Source organism: Drosophila bipectinata, chromosome 2R, assembly GCF_030179905.1.
Source record: "Drosophila bipectinata strain 14024-0381.07 chromosome 2R, DbipHiC1v2, whole genome shotgun sequence".
In the NCBI taxonomy this organism is placed as follows: Eukaryota; Metazoa; Arthropoda; class Insecta; order Diptera; family Drosophilidae; genus Drosophila; species Drosophila bipectinata.
This window is the reverse complement of record NC_091737.1, coordinates 19,649,568-19,670,575: the sequence shown is the minus strand read 5'-3', so window position 1 is coordinate 19,670,575 and position 21,008 is coordinate 19,649,568. Positions and strand designations below refer to the sequence as shown.

Sequence of the window (21,008 nt, the reverse complement as noted above, 5' to 3'; positions counted from 1 at the left end):
CCTGCCGTCCCGCCACCCTAACCCTTCAGCCGAATATTCATCGACCGATTAAATTATGACAAACGAATTCGAATTGAAAGTGTTCTAACGATCGATATTTTTCGGGGCCTGAAATTGCCCATAATCTTGTGCAAATCCATTTTTAAATAAAATTCGAAATTGCTGAAAGTAATAAGTTATGCAATACATTTTTACGTAGACGTACAAATGTGCGTTTCATTTATGAAGTGAGTGAAGTTAATTGAGTGACAAGCGATCAATCTTAAGAGCAGCAATGGATACCGTAAGTTATGCGTGTCCAAAATATAAAAAAATACCCAAAAATATGTGTATGAACATGTGCCAAAATTTACTTATTAATACATTTGTGCAACAGAGTGTATGGGTGACACTTCAACACCCAAAATACATACAGTGCTCGTCCTTGGCTTGACTTGATTTAAAGTTAATAATTTCCATGATATTTGACAGCTGGAAATATCGTCGAGGTTTTTCAAATAAATTATATGAGTGACAAATTGAATGTGAAATTCGACGACTTGTGGTGATTGTTTTATGAAATATGTCCTTTAAGGAGTAAATTATTAAAAGTGAAACAAAAAAAAACGTTTAATAATATGTACATAAAATCTAAGATCTTTATTTAATCCTGAAGATATATATACCGATATATATATGCGAATTTCACTGTGGTTTCGGATCATTGGCCCGAAGTGTAGAACCCTGTGCTCGACAGAGATGCAAAATACCGCTCTTTCGCTGGGGAATCAGCTGTTTTCCCGACTGCATTAAGCTTTGCACTCAGTAAAATTGGACAAAGAAATAAATAGCCGAGCCATGCCCGCGTGTCTATGTCAACGCAAAATAGACTTTCAGCTAACGAGCTAAATATTGCACAGCCACTTTTTGTTTGGGCTGCTCGGTGAATGTGTTATGAGAACGAATCGATAAATCTTGATGATCATTAAGAAATATCGGAGGCATTTCCGGTTCTTGTGCAATTTACTCGTAAACCCAAGGAGTTCATTCTATTTGTGTATATATCATAAATAATATCTATCCGCCTAGAACTAGATAAAAAAAAAGATACCAACAAGTTTGCTTTATTTTGCATACAAATTTTGTTTAACGGTCCATTTCGATACACAATTTATTATATATCGGTTTTAATTGGCAGGTATCGGATATTGTTTTCGTTAACCGCGACTATCAGGCCCAATCGAAGGCCTCCGATGAGATCAGTGTTTCCCGCGGTGATCTGGTCGAACTTATAACTACAAAATCTGCAGAAAAGTCAAGGTAAATGGGAAAATAAAATATATTACAAAAATATTCTAAGCAATTAGAACGTGTGCAGTAATAGAGAATAAAACTTTCAGATGCTTTGTACGAATATTCGATAGTGGGGATAATCCAAAGGAGGGCTGGGTGCCGATTGAGATTCTAGAATTTAATCCAACCATGAGTAGCTCGAATGGAAAAGATAATGGGGATGCGGAGTTTAGGAAGCAGTAAGTGCCTCTTACTTTAAAAAAAGGAATAAGTAATATCCTGGAATTGGCGCCTTTTAGAACAATTCTTAGAGAGCTGGTGGAAACGGAGGAGGAGTTTTCCAGGGATTTGCTCCATGTGGTAGAAAAGTACATAAAGGGTATTGACAAGCCGGTAGTGCCCAGATCTGTGCGGGACAACAAGGATATTATCTTTTGTAATTTCCTACAAATAGCTGAGTTTCACAACAAGTAAGGAAAACCCAATAGAAGTTTATAGAACTCCGAATAAAAACACTTGGAATTGCAGTGTGCTTAAGGAAGGTCTCAAGTGCTACAGTAACCAGACGAACATGGTGGCCAAAACCTTTCTGCGGTTGGAAAGGGACTTTGACAAGCACGTGGTTTATTGCCAAAATGAGCCCTTGGCGCAGGACTACTTGAGCACTAATCCGGAGGCCAGGAAATACTTTCAAGTAAGTATTCTATTACAAGAAATGAAAAGAATTTTAATGATTGGATGATCATGCCCCGGCAAAAAAATTTATAGGCTTTTTGCCAAATCGAATGAGATTTTGTTTTTTGTTTTTCTGTTTTCTGTAATTGTGGGTTGAAATCAAAAATAATAGAGAATTGAATAAATTTGAAGCTGAGCAAAGCGTTGGAATCGTCTTCAAATATTATGCGTGTGCTATGTGCGAGAATATCAGTTTATTTTTAAAGGCAGACGCTTTTCAATTCTAAAGCTTTTGCAGTTTTCAGTTGCTTCCGAGTAGTGTTGGCGGTCGTGTCGTGCTAATTATTCATATACGTAACCGTTTCGCTTTAGGTACTTGTGGTCTCCCTCTTGTCACATTAATTAGACCAATTATTATTTGGAATAATCTTTCCTTCAAATATTTGATATCCTTTAAATCGTTTAATACTTTATAGTACCATTATTTTTACCCAGAAAGAGTGAATATATACAGCTGGATAATTCCAGAATGAAACGATTTATGTGTTGAAAGAAAAACCATTTTTCAAATCAATTTTTGTGTGAATATTTGTGACGTTTCCCGTTATGCAACATTTCCGAAATTCTACTAAGCGAGAATTTATATATTTAAACGATACGCCTAATACGTATACATTTATAAATGTATAAATATATGAGATGAAAATTTTTCTTCAGCCCACATATTCGACCTCACATCTAAAAGTGTTCAAAAATATATACTGGCGAAAAAAATATTGTAACATTGACTTTAATGAGTTCACATCTACTCATTCATTTCGAAATTGGTTCAGCAGTGAATATTCGTTGTAGTTTCGTGAATATTAACATGCCACAGAGTGAATAAAAAATATCTACATATATTCGAGCATAGAGTCGAGTGTGAATCTCTCCAAACATTTAAATACTAATATTCGAATATGTATTTAGAAAAAGTATACATATGTACATATGGATTTGTGAATGTCTTCGTGTACCGCCGCGAACGTTTAGCTTTCCAAACCGAAAGTACATACATGCATATAGAAAATCGCTCACCGACACTAGCGCACACATATCCGTTTTTGCAACAAGTGATAAATTTTTAAACATCGTTCCAAAAATAACCCTAGAGGAGAGATAGAGAAATGATGTGTTCTGAATGTATCTGTGAACATACAATGTTCATTAGACTAGCGGATGCAGAAAACCACCAAAAATCTGCGACTAACAATAAATATTATTGTATTATTTCATTTCCCAATACCAAGATATACATTTTCGTGTAAAGTCACAAACAAAAGTCCAGTGACCTTGCCTGGGAACCTGGGAACATGTCTTGTTTATTGGTATAGTCTTACTTAAATATGAATATTTTTGTATTGCAGGAACTTTCAAAACAACTTGGTGACGATAAATCTCTGTCAGAACACCTGAAACTCCCCATCCAGAGAATAAACGACTATCAACTTTTGTTCAAGGTTTGGCGCTATTAATCCCCCTGCATTATCCTCCCGTGTTTAGTGTTAATCCGTCCGCCCGTCTCTCTGTCTCTGATAATTCGATAATTGATGCCACTTCTAATGCAATCACCATGCGCTGCGCTAATCTTTGTTTTCGCAGGACTTTATTAGGTACTCGCTAAGCTTGAAAGAGAACGTTAAAGACTTGGAGAGGGCTCTAGAGTTAATGCTTAGTGTGCCCAGTAGGGCCTACGACAATAGATATCTTTCTAGCATCGAGGGCTGTCGGGGTAACATCTACAAGTTGGGTCGCCTCCTGCTCCACGAGTGGTGCACCGTCGTTGATAAGGACGGCAAGGCGCACGATCGCTACTGCTTCCTGTTCAAGTCACGCATTTTGGTGACCAAGGTCCGTAAGATAACCGAGAACCGGTCCGTATTCATTTTGCAAAACATCGTAAAGCTGCCGCTGTGCAACATCGAGCACAAGGCCGACGAGAAGCACATCCATTTGAGTCTCAAAGCACCGGACGCCAACTCGATCCTTCCGCTTAACCTTAAGCCCCACGGCCCGGAGTCCCATTTGACCTGGTTCAATGAGATATCCAGCCACATTAATCAGGACGTAACCCTGCAAGAGCACAATGCCGATGACCTGAAGGTCGATGCCTCTCAAATCGCGACTGAAAGTGAGCTTCTACTCCACCTTCCGCAACGGGCCGAGGCCCACGATCCGACTGCGAGTGTTAGGCCCTCGGATGTGGCCGAGAACTATTTCCTGAGCAAGGAGACCAAAGAGCGCCTTCAGCTTGAACAGCAGGAACTGCTGAAGCTCGAGCAGGAAGCCATAGAGCTGTACAAGAAACAGCAGTCCTCGAAGTCCGTTCAGATCTCTAGCTCCCAGGTGAAGACCAGTTCGGAGGTGCAAAGCAAAGTTGAAGAGGTCAAGAGCGTGGCCAAGCCACCCGAGACAGTTTCAAAGCCCAAAGAAGCTCCCATCAAGGAAGTTGCTCCTTCGCCACCTAGTGCGCCCACTCCGCCTCCGGCACCTCCCAAAGAGGTGACACCAGCTCCGGCAAAGAAAGTTTCTCCTGTAAAGGAGGCCACCCCCGCTAAGAAGGTTTCTCCGGTTAAAGAAGCTTCTCCGCCTCTGCCACCCAGACAGCCTGAGCCTGTGATTGCTTCTTCTTCGCCTCCTCTCAAGGAGCCCCCGCCAGCTTCACATTCCAAGGAAGTCGAAGCTCCAAAGTCGCCCGAAACAGTCGCACCGGTCCAGGTCCAAGAAACCAAACAGACTGTGTCCGTATCCAAAGAAGTTACCAGCACCGAGTCTAGTCAGTCCATAAAGCAAGAGGTTGTAGTCGAGGTCGCGGAAGAGACCCTTGAGATTGGTAAGCAAGCCGAAGAAGTGAAGCAAGCCAGAGAAACGTCACCATACTCGATTCCAAAGATCCAAGTTTACCGTCCCGTAGATAGCGTTAACACCTCCGGTAACCTTGTGGTAACCAAGCACAAGCCCATCGAGCTAAAAGACATTGTCGGCTACAGCGAATCCCTGGTGGATAGCGACACCGTGCCGGGGGGTTCGCAGGGCCGATCGCCGGGGTACACCGCTAACATAACCGACCACGCTTCACTAACCATCTGGAACAATCGCCTGGCCAATATCGCCGGCGATCGCAATGGGGTTAACCAGCATTTGCAGCAGTCTGGCCCCCCGCCGCCGCCCATTCCGCCAAACTTTACGCGCATGCCCGGCTTCTTCCAGCCGCTTCCCCGCATCGCTTACGAAACGACCATCGAGATACTAATTGTTAAGGCACGCCCCCCTTCACCGCCCCCGCCCCCGCCGCCGACCATCAAACGCGTTCTAGTCCATACTGAGAGTCTAGAGCAGAAGACGCAGAACTTCTTTGAGGGCATCTACGATGTGTCCACCTCGGACACATCGCTGCGCAATGCCAAGCAGAAGATGCGCAGCATTAAAAATACGGTCCTCAAGTCGAAGGACTCAACCAATTATGCCCAGGACACGGTCCAGAAGGCAAAAGCTCGCGATTTTCTGCACATTTTCACCCCGCCCGTTAAAAAACGCCCCATTTACGAGATCGTTGAGGAGCCGGTTAATATTTTTGAGCTCGAAGGCGATTATACTGAGTCTATTGCTGACGATTTCAGAGAGCCAAGTGCCGATTTTGAAGCCAGGGGCCAAAGCGTCGGTGGTATGGATGATTATTATTCTGGCTATTCTGGCTACTCCAAACGGCGCTATGAAAGTAAGTTGAAACCCGGATCCGTCTATGGATCCAAATCAAAAATAAAAACGTTGTGTGTATTGACCGGGTTTATGGATTCCCATGTTGAATTGAATGTGCGTTTCATAAAGTCAATAAACTTAATGTCTCGTATAGATTGGATACAATCCTTGTAAGCGAAGGCCTTCAAACGAACTATTTAAATGTATCACTTATCGATTATGTATCATGTCTGTCTTGTCCTTCATCTACACATACCCTATATACACATTTATATCTGTTGAGTTGATCGTAAATAACTTTGTTTGAAAACTATCTATCAGCTATTTAAATGTTTAGATATACAAACATTTCTGTATAATTAATACATATTTTGTGACTACCTATGTTCCTACATTGAAGCCTATTCTATTCCAATCCTTGCTCGTTTCTTGATTCAAATTGGTTATTCTACAAACTTCCTAAAGTCTCTACATAAATCTAGAGGTTTTTCGAATGTCAAAAACAAAACACCAATACACTCTTTTTGACTTCAAATCCTTCCTTGCGAATCCTACTAATAACGAGTTTTGTGTAAAGCCTCTACAAGGACCCGGGACTACGATAGGGGAACCTCCTACGACAGCACCGTAGAGAGATCTCAGTATGGAATAAGCTCTCGGCGCGATCGCAGTTCCATTGACAAGGTCGAAGCCCGTTCATCGCTTTTGGCCACCGGCCGGACAGATAGTAGCCGGGCAGCTAGCCGGGCCGAAAGCCGTGCGGAAAGTCGCGCCTCCTACTCGGTTGCCGAATCTCGTGCCGGAATCCGGTCGTCGTCCCGCCTTCAAGAGGACAAGCCCCTTCGCTCCGTTGACAAGCCCGTCGTGGTGAAGATGCTGAAGAGCGTACAAGTGGAGCGTAAGTAAAGGTCCTTATGGGTGAATATTTTTCTAATATTTTGTTTAATCCCTGAAGCTGGAGAGACTGCGCATTTTGAGATCCAATTCAAGGATCAGCCTGGATTGGTTACTTGGCTGAAGGACAACAAGCCGCTAGAAGATCGTTTGGCTGATCGCATTACCCAAACTGCAGCTCCAATGAACTCCTACCGTTTGGACATTAAGAATTGCAGGTTGGAAACTGAATTTCCATCTACATAAGGACATTTAAGGATTCATTGTTTATTGTCTTCTTTCCAGCGAGACTGATGCCGGAACTTACACCATTCGGGCTCAGTCTGCATCCGAGACAACAACTGTATCGGCTCAATTAGCAGTGGGCCAAGGTGGGCTACAAAATAAAACAAAAATCATCTCAAAAGATACATTTTATTTTAATCCTTTAGTTGCTGGGCTCGATGAAACGAAAACCAATACGGAGCCAGCATTTTTGGTCAGCCTAAAGGATGCTGAAATGATTGAGAACACGCTGTTCCGATTTATGATCAAGATTAAGGGTGACCCCAAGCCCAGAGTGAAATTGTAAGACCTGAAAACGACATTCCTACCGGCTCATAGTAACTTGTTCTTTTGTGTCTCAGCTTCAAGGACAACGTGGAAATCCTGGAGATCAATGATCGCATTCAGATCATCCGGGAGAAGGACTATCTCGGCTTCTATGAACTGGTCATTGCCGACGTCCAGAAGTCGGATGCTGGAACCTACACCTGCAAGGCCACCAATAAGTTTGGAGAAGCCACCTGTGAGGCTGTGGCCACCACAGTGGGTTAGTCTTGGAAAAGCTTTCTTCAGAGACTTGGACCTCATTAGGTTCTCTTGAATTCTTTAGAGGACAAAAATCCGTTTGGCGCTCTTAGTGGACAAATCCTACCAGCTGGTGAGAAGCCCGTCTTCTCCTGGAAGCGCAATGGCGAGGAGTTCGATCCCGAGGAGCGATTCAAGGTGCTCTTCGGCGAGGATGAGGACTCCCTGGCCCTGGTCTTCCAGCACGTAAAGCCCGAGGATGCCGGCATCTACACCTGCGTTGCTCAAACCTCTACTGGTAACATCTCGTGCAGTGCCGAGCTTTCGGTCCAGGGCGCCATCCAGACCCTGAACCGGGAGCCCGAGAAGCCCACCCTGGTGATCGAGCACCGCGAGGCCAACGCCAGCATCGGCGGCTCGGCTATTTTGGAGCTCCAGTGCAAGGGCTTCCCCAAGCCGGCGGTGCAGTGGAAGCACGACGGTGAGGTCATCCAGGTGGACGACAGGCACAAGTTCATGTACGAGGATGAGCAGAGTATGTCTCTGGTCATCAAGAATGTGAGCACAGCGGATGCTGGAGAGTACACCATAGAGGCTATCAACGAGTTGGGCCAGGATGAGTCCTCCATTAATTTGGTGGTGAAAGGTAAAACTATAGTACTTTGTAGGATATTCCATTATTTGGTTTTTCTCAAGCCTCAATCGTTTCGAATCCTTTTTATAATTTTTAATCACGGCCTTTCAAAAATACTTCTCAAGCTCCTCCTAAAATTAAGAAAATCACGGATATTACCTGCTCTGCTGGCGAGACGATCAGGATGGAAATCGAAGTCGAGGGCTTCCCGCAACCCACCGTCCAGGTGACCAACAACGGCAAGGACATCACCACGGAGAGCAACGTCAAGATCTCCTCTAGCTCCATTGGCAAGAGCCTGGAGAAGGTCGTGGTCGAGGTTAAGGAGATCAAACTGTCGCAGGCGGGCAACTACTCCATTAAGGCCACCAACGATCTTAGCCAAACATCCGAGTACTGGAGCTGTACGGTCAAGTCGAAGCCGGTGATTGTGAAGCACTTCGAGAGTGAGTACATCCACGGCGAAAAGGAGAATGTACAGATGACGGTGCGCATCGATGCCTATCCGGAGGCCAATCTGATTTGGTATCACGATGAGACCGAGATCAAGATCACCGACTCCAAGTACACGGTGACCAGTGACGGCAACGCCTACACCCTCAAGATCACGGGAGCCACTCGTGTGGATGCCGGAAAGTACACGGTCAAAGCCTCCAACGAGCACGGCTCAGCTACAAGCTCAACGGATCTTCTGATCAAGTGCACGCCGGAGTTTACCCGGAAACTGAACAACATCACGGTGACCGAGGGCGACTGCAACGTGGAGCTCGTGGTCGGTGTGGATGCCTATCCGCGCCCACACGCCAAGTGGTACATCGACGGCATCGAAATCGACGAGAAGAGAAATGACTTCCGTCACGTAGAGGAGGGCAATGACTACAAGCTGATCCTCAACCAAGCAGCTACCAACATGCAGGGCACCTACACCTGCAAGCTGATGAACGACTATGGCAAGCTTGAGGATAACTGTGTGGTCACCGTCAACTGTAAGATACTTATCCTAAGAAGATTGTGGAGATCTAAAGGATGTGTTTTTCAGGCAAACCCAAGGTGAAGCGTGGTCTTAAGAACATTGAAGTCCAGGAGGGCAAATCCTTTACCTTGGAAGTCGAAGTCTACAGCGAGCCGGAAGCCAAAATTAAATGGTACTTTTGAAGTTTACATTTTTTTTTACAAAATATAACTTTATTTAATCATTTTAGGTTCAAGGATGGTCATGAGATTCATGAAGATGCTCGCATTAAAATCTCTCGGGATACCCAGCGTATTGAGAACTACTATCTGACTCTGAACCTGGCCAGGACCGAAGATGCTGGTACCTACGAGATGAAGGCCACCAACTTTATCGGCGAGACGACCTCCACCTGCAAGGTGGCTGTTTTAAGTGAGTATATTGTAGGCTAACAGAACTTTCAGGATCTATTGGTTAAAGGACATAAAAGGTTACTGGGATAAAACTGATTAGTAATTACCATTTAATGCCCTGCGAGGTCCCCTCTTTTCAAACCACACATCTAACCTTATCTACCGTCTTCAATATGCAATTCTGATGTAGCTGGCGACTCTTTGTCCCTGGGCCAGACCGTAACTAAAACCACGATTGCTACGACCGAAGCACCTGAAGAAGGGGGTAAACCAAAACCATTTTCAATGCATTCAAACAATAATCAATCTAATAAATGAGTATCGGAATGGGCATATGTGTATTAACCCCCAACATGACACCTAACCACGAACCTCTAAGAATCATCTCAATGGTGATGCTTGACAGGATCACTAGCATGCTCATTGTACATATCAATCCATATCACATATCACCCAAAACTGTACAAAGAGAACTCCTAAGAAATAACAAAGTGTCAGAAATGCGGATTTTGAACAGCATTTTGTCTATTTAATGGTAAGGTATGAGAATAACAACTGCACGAGCATCGAGGCAATAAAAAACTGAGATTTAAACTTGCAAACCGACTCCAAGTTTACCCAGAGTATCTGAATCTTGAGAACGGCTACTGGTGATGATGTAAAAAGGATTTTAGGATAAGTGCACCATGAAACTAACCATGTACAGATACCTAATGGTAGAGATTAAGGGAATGCCCCAACGTCTTGGCTATTCGGGTTCTAATTCATCTGACTTTTGTAGCCGTTCCCGAAATCGTTCATGTGGATGTCTTCCAGCAGCACAGCTTCGAGAGTGTTCCTCTCAAGTACGAGGTCATAGCCACGGGAATACCCAAGCCGGAGGCCATTTGGTACCACGATGGCAAGCCCATCACTCCCGACAAGCACACTTCCATTACCGTAGATGGGGTATGTTTTCATAACTTTGTTTTACTATGGAGCTTTCTAATTGACCCACTTTACAGGATCATTATAAGCTGGAAGTGGAGTCCTTGGACATGGTGGATGCTGGTGAATATAAGGTGGTGGTGCAGAACAAGTGTGGCGAGAAGTCCCATCAGGGAGAGCTGTCCTTGTCGGGTAAGCTTCAACACATCTATCATCTACTTCGAAATATTTTAATATTTGTTTTAGGTATTGCCGAGTACCGCAAGCCCATCCTCACCGCAGGACCTGGACTGAAGGACATCAAGGTCAACAAGGGCGACAAGGTTTCCGAGCCAGTTACCTTCACTGCCGATCCTACTCCTGAAATTGTCCTGCTCAAGGATGGCCAGCCAGTGAAGGAGAGCAACAACCTGAAGCTGAAAATTGACAAGAAGGACATTGAGAACGGCTTGGTTCAGTACACTGCCACTCTGAATATCCTCGAAGGTAAGATAGAGGATTATACATTAAGTGGGAACTACATAACATATGATACCATTTCAGCCGGCATTAAGGATTCCGGACGCTATGAACTGAAGGTCAAGAACAAGTACGGTGAGCTGGCCACCAGCGGCTGGATCGATGTCCTGGCCAAGCCGGAGATATCCGGACTGGATGACCGCAAGTGTCTGCCGGGCGACACCATTTGCTTCGAGGCTCTGGTGGAGGCCAATCCCAAGCCCAAGGTGACCTGGACACGGGGCAATGAGAACCTCTGCAACAACGAGAACTGCGAGGTTATTGCCGACGTGGACGCCGACAAATATCGTCTGGTCTTCCAGGCAGTGTCCCCCACCGAAGATGGCAAGTACACCATCACGGCAACCAACAGCGAGGGTCGCTCTACTGTGGACTTTAACCTGAATGTGTTGGGTAAGTAATCCTGACTAGACATTGTAGAAAATTTCACATGTTTTATGATTTTTTCAGTGGAGAAGCCCACATTCATTGTTCAGCCTGAGAGCCAGAGCATCCATGACTACAAGCCAGTTTCCACAAAGGTCCTGGTTCATGGTGTGCCACTGCCAACCATTGAGTGGTTCAAGGACGACAAGCCCATCAACTACGAGGCTGTGAACAAGCCCAGCAAAGACAAGCTCTACAGCAAAGAGGACACCAAGAAGGGCTCCGATCAGATCGAAAGTGTCTTCGACATTAAGCACTTCCGGGAGAGCGATGTGGGAGCTGTAAGACACCGGCATCTAAGATCTATCATAGATTATCTAAATGGTTTCTATTTTTCAGTACACCTGCGTGGCCACCAATGAGATTGGCGTCACCAAAGCACCCTTTAAACTGGGAATGCTGGCCCTTGCTCCCAGCTTTGTCAAGAAACTGGACAATGCTCTGGATGTCCTGCAGGGTGAACCTCTGGTCCTGGAGTGCTGTGTGGATGGCAGTCCCCTGCCCACAGTTCAGTGGCTCAAGGATGGAGATGAAGTCAAGCCGAGCGAGGGGTAATTACTTGGATTCTTTTAAATATTAAAACAAAAACTAAAGATTAACATCCCCAGAGTAAAAATCTCCACGAGCCCTGATGGCTTGGTCAAGTTGGAGATCACCGATTGCCAGCCCAACGATTCGGGAGCTTACAAGCTTATCCTCTCCAATCCCCATGGCGAAAAGGTGGCACTGTGTGCTGTGGCCGTTAAACGTAAGTCGATTCTATAATAATTTATTTTGAATTATTTGTTGATTATTTAATTACAACCCACAGCTGAGGAGATCCAGCCTAAGTTCATCAAACCCATTGCCAGCCAAAAGGTTGTGGTTGGCGAGCCCCTGAAGCTGGAAGCCCAGGTCACTGGTTTCCCTGCTCCCGAGGTCAAGTGGTACAAGGATGGCATGCAACTGCGTCCCACCCCGGAGATCAACTTCATCAACAATCCCAATGGCCAAATTGGATTGAGGTGAGTTTAAAGTTTTATTTAAAATTATTAAAACGGAAGCTTATAAATATTTTTAAATATTATCCAGCATCGATTCTGCTCAGCCCCAAGATGCTGGTCTGTACAAGTGTGTGATTGCCAATAAGGGCGGTGAAGTGGAGGGTGCCTCCAAGGTGGAAATCGTGCCCAAGGAATCGAAACCCGCCTTTGTGGCCGAACTGCAGGATTCCTCCAGCATCGAAGGATTCCCCGTCAAGATGGACGTCAAGGTGGTTGGTTTCCCCAAACCGAAGCTTCAATGGTTCCACAACGGGCATGAAATCAAGCCCGATCCCAGCCATGTAGCCATTGTGGAGAATCCGGACAACAGTGTGAGCCTGATTATCGAGAAGACAGTTCCCAATGACTCTGGTCTATACGAGGTCATTGCCCAGAACCCCGAGGGTTCCACCGCCTCCAAAGCCAAACTTTACGTGGCTCCCAAGGCTGACGAGACCGCCGCCGAGGAGGCTCCGCAGTTTGTGTCCGCTCTGCGTGATGTGAATGCGGATGAAGGCCAGGAACTGGTGCTGTCCGCTCCGTTTATTGCCAACCCAATGCCCGAGGTTATCTGGTCTAAGGATGGTGTAACCCTGGCCCCCAGTGAGCGCCTCTTGATGACCTGCGACGGAAAGCACATCGGCCTGAGCATCAAGCCGGCCGAGGCTGCCGATTCCGGCAATTACACCTGCCTCCTGGCCAATCCATTGGGCGAGGACACCTCCGCCTGCAACGCCAACGTCCGCAAGGTTTACAAGCCTCCGGTGTTCACCCAGAAGATTTCCGACCAACAACAGGTGTTTGGCAATAACGCCAAGATCCCTGTGACAGTATCCGGTGTTCCCTACCCGGATCTGGAGTGGTACTTCCAGGACAAGCCCATTCCCAAGTCGGACAAGTACAGCATCAAGAACGACGGCGATCACCACATGTTGATTGTCAACGATTGCCAGAAGGAGGACCAGGGTGTTTACAAGTGCATAGCCAGCAACAGGGAGGGCAAGGACATCACCCAGGGACGCCTGGATATTGTCAACGAAATGTAAGTGGTCTCTTTATAGCCCTTAACTCATTTTTTTAATGAATATCCTGTGTCAATTTAGCAAGAAGCATTCGCGCTCGGAGCCTCCAGTATTCCTGAAGAAGATCGGCGACTGCGATATCTACGAAGGCATGGTAGCCAAGTTCACCGCCTGTGCCACTGGCTACCCGGAGCCTGAGGTGGAGTGGTTCAAGAACGACCAGAAGTTGTTCCCCTCGGACCGTTTCCTGATCGATGTGGAGCCCAATGGTCTGCTGAGACTGACCATCAAAAATGTGACCGAATACGACGTGGGTCGCTACTCCTGCCGTATTTTCAATCCCTACGGAGATGATATCTGCCATGCTGAGCTCTTCTATGACTGTAAGTTACGGAGGAATCAGGAAGAACTACTAATTAATTAAATTATTTATTTAAATTTTTAGCTTTGGATAGCCAGCAGAAGCCTCTGGAGGATCAATACACCGACTTCAAGAAGTACAAGAAGTCTGGAGCTCCACCACCATTGTCGGAGGGTCCTATTATCTCCCGCATGACCGATAGGGGTTTGCTGTTGTCTTGGAATCCATCGGTTCCTCTGACTCCCCGCTATCCCATCACTTATCAGGTTGGTTTCAAATATTTAACATCTTATTTATTTTCTTTATACATTTTTATAATTTAAGATCGAAATGATGGATCTGCCAGATGGCGAATGGCGTACTTTGAGAACTGGCGTGCGTAGCTGTGCCTGCGATATCCGTAACCTGGAACCTTTCAGAGATTACAGATTCAGGATTCGCGTGGAAAACAAATTTGGTGTGAGCGATCCTAGTCCCTACACCCAGACCTATAGGTGAGGATTTTAAATTCTCTAATTATTTTCTTAATTTAATAACTAAATTATTCAAATTTTAGGCAAAAACTGGTGCCAGAGCCACCGAAAACTTACACCTACTTGCCGCCAGGCACTGACTTCAGGCCGGAAACGTCTCCTTACTTCCCCAAGGACTTTGATATTGAAAGACCACCCCATGATGGCCTGGCACAGGCTCCTCAGTAAGTATTTAAAAAAACATAAATATGATTTCAATATTACAATATGGTTTCCCTTTTTTAGGTTCCTTCTTCGAGAGAACGATATAAGCTACGGAGTCAAGGGACACAACACTGAGTTGATGTGGTTCGTTTATGGTTATCCCAAGCCCAAGATGACCTACTACTTTGATGATATGATCATTGAATCGGGAGGCAGATTCGATCAGAGCTACACCCGCAATGGCCAGGCAACACTCTTTATCAACAAGTGAGCTTTATAATGAGTTGTAATTCCATTTTAAATTTTAATTTAAAACTTTAACCTAGAATGCTGGACCGTGATGTTGGCTGGTATGAAGCCGTGGCCACCAACGAGCATGGAGAGGCCAGGCAGAGGGTGAGGCTGGAAATTGCCGAGCATCCTAGGTTCCTGAAGCGACCGGACGAGACCTTCATCATGGCCCGTAAGAATGGAAGAATCGAGGCCAAGCTGGTGGGCATCCCGCTGCCCGAAGTGCACTGGTACAAGGACTGGAAGCCAATTGCCGAATCCTCAAGGATTAAGGTAAGCACAACGAAATATTTTATTATTTATTTTTGTAAGCTAATGCATCTTTGTTACTTGAAATCTTCAGATCAGCTCCTACGACCCGGATATTTATGTGCTCTCCATTCACGATTCCATCATCAAGGACGGTGGCCTGTATTCGATCAGTGCCAGGAACATTGCCGGCTCCATTAGCACCTCGGTGACAGTGCACATTGAGGAGAACGAGGACCAGTACATCTACAAGACCTACGGAAGGCATCCGTATGTGCGCTCCAAGCAGCTGCGCTACCAGGACAAATACGACATCGGAGACGAGTTGGGACGCGGCACCCAGGGCATCACCTACCACGCCGTGGAGCGGGCCACTGGCGACAACTATGCCGCCAAGATCATGTACGGTCGTCCCGAGTTGCGTCCTTTCATGCTGAACGAGCTGGAAATGATGAACATGTTCAACCACAAGAACCTGATCCGTCCGTACGACGCCTACGACACCGATCGCAGTGTCACCCTCATCATGGAACTGGCAGCTGGCGGAGAGCTGGTCAGGGATAATCTCCTGCGTCGCGACTACTACACAGAGAGGGACATTGCCCACTACATCAGGCAGACACTGTGGGGTCTGGAGCACATGCACGAACTTGGAGTCGGTCACATGGGTCTTACGGTAATATTGGATATTCGTGAATATGTTATAGTCAATACATTATGATGTGCTTCCAGATTAAGGACCTTCTGATTTCCGTGGTCGGTGGCGATTACATTAAGGTCTCCGACTTTGGCTTGGCCCGCAAGATCAACAAGCATAATCTGTCCACCTTGGACTACGGCATGCCGGAGTTCGTTTCTCCCGAAGTCGTAAACAAGGAGGGAGTTAACTTCTCCCACGACATGTGGTCCGTGGGCTTGATTACCTACGTCCTGCTCGGCGGCCACAACCCCTTCCTGGGCATAGACGACAGGGAAACTCTGACCAAGATTCGCGAGGGTCGTTGGGACTTCAAGGACGAGATCTGGACTCATATCTCTGACGATGGCCGCGACTTCATCAGTCGCTTGCTGCTCTACAGCCCTGAAGAGCGTATGGATGTGAAGACGGCTCTGAAGCACCCCTGGTTCTTCATGCTGGATCGCCAGATCACCGACCACGACTACCAGATCCGCACCGATCGTCTAAGGAACTACTACGACCACTTCAGGGACTGGTATGCCAATGCCTCCTGCAAGAACTACTTCCGCCGGCGTCGCCTCAGCGGCTGCTTCCAGCATCCCTCCAAGATGGTCTATCCTCCGGGTCACGTTTACACTCCGGAGAATACTCCAGAACCCCTACCAGAGCCAAGGAAGAGGGCCAAGCGCGAAGAGGTCGTATCGAAGTACTTGCATCCTGACTACGAGCTGGGTTTGATTCAATCGGAGAGTCAGTAAGTACAATAGTAATTATTGATAATTCTTCTTTAAATAAAAATTATGTATTTTGTAGCTACCAGTACGGACCGGACACTTATCTCCTGCAATTGCGGGACGTCAACTTCCCCGTGAGATTGCGTGAGTACATGAAGGTGGCTCACCGACGTTCTCCTTCGTTTGCGCTGAACGATTCCGTGGATTGGTCTGTAAGTGTATTATAAACATGATATATCCAACAAATTGTGTTAAACTATCAACCTCCTTTCAAGCTTCCTGTGATCCGCGAGAGACGTCGTTTCACCGACATCATGGACGAGGAGATCGATGACGAGCGCACCCGCAGCCGCATCAGCATGTACGCCGCCAACGACTCCTACTCCATCCGACGTCTTCGCACTGAGCTGGGACCCCGATTGGATGAGTACACCGAGGCAGAGGCTATGATCGAGACCCAGCGAGAGGGCTACCCGCCCTTCTTCAGGGAGAAGCCCCAGACGATCGCCATCACCGAGAATCAGCCCAGTCACATCCACTGCTTTGCTGTGGGCGATCCCAAGCCGTGTGTGCAGTGGTTCAAGAATGACATGGTGCTGTCTGAGAGCAAGAGGATCAAGATCTCGGTCGATGAAGATGGTCGCTCCATCCTGCGCTTCGAGCCCGCCCTACACTTTGATGTGGGAGTCTACAAGGTAGTGGCCCGAAACAAGGTTGGCCAGACTGTGGCCAGATGCCGCATTGTGGTGGCCACCCTGCCCGATGCTCCCGACTCGCCGGAGATATCCGCCAACAGTGGCACGGAGATTCTGCTGCGGTGGAAGCAGCCCCGAGATGACGGACACTCCACGGTGCTCTGCTACAGCCTCCAGTACAAGCTGAGCAACTGCGATGCCTGGACCACGGTGGCGGATAATATTGACCACGAATTCTATCTATTGCACGACCTGCAGCCAAACACCAGCTACCAATTCCGTTTGGCATCCAGGAACCGCATCGGCTGGAGCGAGATGGGCATCCCGGTGGCCGCCTCGACTGTGGGTGCCGATGCGCCCAAGATTCACATCACCAAGGCCATGAAGCATTTACAGCAGCTCACCGAGAACGGGCAGCAGGTGGTGCCCGAAGAGGAACGGGTCCACACCGACTATCACTGCGAACGGGAGCCCCCCAACTGGGTCACCGACTCCTCCGTAAGCGACAAGTACAGCTTCATCTCGGAGATTGCCCGCGGCCAGTTCAGCACCATCGTGAAGGGCATCCAGAAGTCCACCGACACCGTGGTGGTGGCCAAGATTCTGGAGGTGACCGACGAAAACGAGGATAATGTCGTGGCCGAGTTCGACAACTTCAAGACACTGCGCCACGAGAGGATTCCGGCTTTGTTCGCCGCCTACAAGCCCCTCAACGTCCCAATCGCCATCTTTGTGATGGAGAAGCTGCAGGGCGCCGATGTCCTGACCTACTTCAGCAGCCGCCACGAGTACTCCGAGCAGATGGTGGCCACCGTGATCACCCAGCTGCTGGATGCCCTCCAATATCTACACTGGCGCGGCTACTGCCACTTGAACATCCAGCCCGATAACGTGGTAATGGCCTCTGTTCGCTCCATTCAGGTCAAGCTGGTGGACTTTGGATCGGCCAAGAAGGTCAACAAGCTGGGCGTGAAGGTCACTCCCTGCGGTTCGCTGGACTTCCAGCCGCCGGAGATGATCAACGATGAGCCGATCTTCCCGCAGAGTGACATCTGGTCGGTGGGCGTGCTGACCTACCTGCTCCTGTCCGGATCCAGTCCATTCCGCGGCGGCGACGAGTACGAGACCAAGCAGAACATCTCCTTTGTGCGGTACAGGTTCGAGAATCTCTTCAAGGAAGTTACCCCAGAAGCCACACGATTCATTATGCTGCTCTTCAAACGTCATCCCACGTGAGTATTTCAAATAGAGGATCTATTTATCTGACCGTCTGTCTGTTTCTACGCCGACTAGTCTCTCAGTTTTAAAGCTATCGGCTTGATAAAGCAAAATAATAAGACATACCAGAGATATATAGATAGAATATAGATATAGATAGAAGATATAGCCATCCCTGTGGGCCTTATAGGGGAAAATGGGGAAACACAATTTTCAAGGGATCCCATTAGGAAAAATGAAAAAAAATCTAAAAAATATTTTGTCTCAGGGCTTTGATGCAGAATGGTGGAGAATCGATCTAGAAATCGTTTAAGGTACTCCGCTTGAGAATCGGATCAGGATTAGGGAAGATATAGCCATCGCCGTGGACCCTATAGGGGAAAACCTCATTTTCAAGGGATCCATCAGCAAAAATGGACAAAAAATCAAAAAAATATTTTGTCTCAGGGTTTTGATGCTGAATGGTGGAGAATCAATCTAGAAATCGTTTAAGGTACTCCGCTTGATAATCGGATCAGAATTAGGGAAGATATAGCCATAGCCGTGGACCCTATAGGACCCTATAGGGGAAAACCTCATTTTCAAGGGATCCATCAGGAAAAATGGACAAAAAATCTGAAAAATATTTTGTCTCAGGGTTTTGATGCAGAATGGTGGAGAATCGATCTAGAAATCGTTTATGGTACTCCGCTTGAGAATCGGTTGAGAATTGGGGAAGATATAGCCATCGCTGTGGACCCTATAGGGGAAAACCTCATTTTCAAGGGATCCATCAGGAAAAATGGACAAAAAATCTAAAAAATATTTTGTCTCAGGGTTTTGATGCAGAATGGTGGAGAATCGATCTAGAAATCGATTAAGGTACTCCGCTTGATAATCGGATCAGGATTAGGGAAGATATAGCCATAGCCGTGAACCCTATAGGACCCTATAGGGGAAAACCTCATTTTCAAGGGATCCATCAGGAAAAATGGACAAAAAATCTGAAAAATATTTTGTCTCAGGGTTTTGATGCAGAATGGTGGAGAATCGATCTAGAAATCGTTTAAGATACTCCGCTTGAGAATCGGATCAGAATTAGGGAAGATATAGCCATCGCCGTGGACCCTATAGCGGAAAAACCATTTTTAAGGGATTCTAAGGGGATTTTAAGGATTTTAAGGGGATCAGGAAAAATGGACAAAAAATCTAAAAAATATTTTGTGTCAGGGTTTTGATGCAGAATGGTGGAGAATCGATCTAGAAATCGTTTAAGATACTCCGCTTGAGAATCGGATCAGAATTAGGGAAGATATAGCCATCGCCGTGGACCCTATAGCGGAAAAACCATTTTTAAGGGATCCCATCAGGAAAAATGGACAAAAAATCTAAAAAATATTTTGTTCCAGGGTTTTGATGCAAAATGGTGGAGAATCGATCTAGAAATCGTTTAAGGTACTCTGCTTGAGAATCGGATCAGAATTAGGGAAGATATAGCCATCGCTGTGGACCCTATAGCGGAAAAACCATTTTTAAGGGATTCCATCAGGAAAAATTGACAAAAAATCTAAAAAATATTTTGTCTCAGGGTTTTGATGCAGAATGGTGGAGAATCGATCTAGAAATCGTTTAAGGTACTCCGCTTGAGAATCGAATCAGAATTAGGGAAGATATAGCCATCGCCGTGGACCCTATAGCGGAAAAACCATTTTTAAGGGATCCCATCAGGAAAAATGGACAAAAAATCTAAAAAATATTTTGTTCCAGGGTTTTGATGCAAAATGGTGGAGAATCGATCTAGAAATCGTTTAAGGTACTCTGCTTGAGAATCGGATCAGAATTAGGGAAGATATAGCCATCGCCGTGGACCCTATAGGAATAGGAAGTTAGCTCTCCCTTCATGTTATCTTTCAGGCCAATAATCAATTTATAAACCAAAGTTTCCCTTATTTATACTCCATATCATTTAAAAGAACATCTATACAAATTTCAAATATCTTTTCCCATTTATCTATTCAGAAAACGACCATACACCGAAGATTGCTTGGAACACAGGTGGCTCATGTCCTCCGACTACATGGTCAGGAAACGCGAACGAGCCATCTTTTTGGGCAGCCGTCTAAAGGTAATAAATTCTCACCTCTCTCCCCATTCTTTCCAAAACATAAAAAAACATGCTAATTTGATCTGATGTTAATAAATTTTGTCTGCTGTCATCTCTTAGACGTTCTGCGATGAATACCATGACCTAAAGAACGCCACCGCTACGTCATCCAAGGTCCTGAACACGGTCGCCGGAGGACCCACTCCCACTCAACTACTTCGATCGAATAGCATCCAAGAGGAACTGCTCACCACATTTTAGTCAATTAGCTCCGAAGTAGTGTTAAGCGAGAATGTTGTTTTTATTTCTTGTATATATGGAATATAAATAATTATACAACATCCGAATTCTATATATATAAATATATTATCTGGTTAATTAAATCGAAAATCATTCGAAATCGAGTGTTTATTTATAATCGGTTGACTCGACGTATCCACCCACGAAATCATTAGAATGTGATTGACCTTCACCAACAGAAGAATTCATCTAGCCAAGGCTAAAAATAATAATCTTATTCAGGTGTTTTTAAATAGAAATGTTTTGTAATGAAAAATTCGATGGGAGCTTTAATTAAACAGCAGCTATCAAGAGCACAAGTGGGTGTTTCGAATTTATGATCATTATGAGTTAGAATTTTTGTTAAACAAAAAAATAAACTTTACAAGAAAAAATATATATTGTAGAATGGAATGAATGGAAATGCTAGAATGGAAATAATCCTTTACGAGTGGGTGT

The 21,008-nt window shown here is 45.8% G+C and overlaps 1 protein-coding gene across 6 annotated transcripts; it reads left to right on the top strand.

Moving 5' to 3' along the window:
• The first annotated feature begins 82 nt into the window (after positions 1 to 82).
• On the top strand, positions 83 to 20,663 carry Obsc (Obscurin). Of its 6 annotated transcripts, XM_070278056.1 has the most exons (38): positions 87 to 283; positions 1,178 to 1,299; positions 1,380 to 1,511; positions 1,572 to 1,742; positions 1,801 to 1,966; positions 3,354 to 3,446; positions 3,589 to 4,819; positions 6,263 to 6,583; positions 6,641 to 6,797; positions 6,865 to 6,950; positions 7,011 to 7,146; positions 7,206 to 7,390; positions 7,454 to 8,014; positions 8,128 to 8,988; positions 9,042 to 9,147; positions 9,205 to 9,386; positions 9,558 to 9,632; positions 10,149 to 10,315; positions 10,372 to 10,486; positions 10,541 to 10,780; positions 10,838 to 11,206; positions 11,264 to 11,520; positions 11,579 to 11,790; positions 11,848 to 11,987; positions 12,051 to 12,243; positions 12,311 to 13,303; positions 13,365 to 13,666; positions 13,729 to 13,910; positions 13,969 to 14,138; positions 14,201 to 14,341; positions 14,403 to 14,588; positions 14,648 to 14,885; positions 14,956 to 15,537; positions 15,594 to 16,294; positions 16,354 to 16,486; positions 16,550 to 18,201; positions 20,186 to 20,291; positions 20,391 to 20,663. In XM_070278056.1, the coding sequence occupies exons 1-38, from the start codon at positions 275 to 277 to the stop codon at positions 20,529 to 20,531; spliced, it is 11,814 nt and encodes a 3,937-aa protein (XP_070134157.1). In that variant the 5' UTR covers positions 87 to 274; the 3' UTR covers positions 20,532 to 20,663. The 6 variants fall into 6 exon arrangements, with proteins under 6 accessions (XP_070134158.1, XP_070134157.1, XP_070134162.1 ...); XM_070278057.1 differs by lacking the exon at positions 9,558 to 9,632 and having other exon boundaries at positions 83 to 283; XM_070278061.1 differs by lacking the exons at positions 87 to 283; positions 1,178 to 1,299; positions 1,380 to 1,511; ... (1 more) ...; positions 1,801 to 1,966; positions 3,589 to 4,819 and adding exons at positions 2,245 to 2,319; positions 5,607 to 5,704.
• The last annotated feature ends 345 nt before the right edge of the window (positions 20,664 to 21,008 follow it).

Bases quoted from the DNA above. Each gene is read 5' to 3' on its own strand.
- Obsc (XM_070278056.1), top strand. The intron at 11,988-12,050 runs GTAAGTCGATTC...TACAACCCACAG, and splicing joins GTGTGCTGTGGCCGTTAAAC to CTGAGGAGATCCAGCCTAAG. The intron at 14,139-14,200 runs GTGAGGATTTTA...TTCAAATTTTAG, and splicing joins CCCTACACCCAGACCTATAG to GCAAAAACTGGTGCCAGAGC.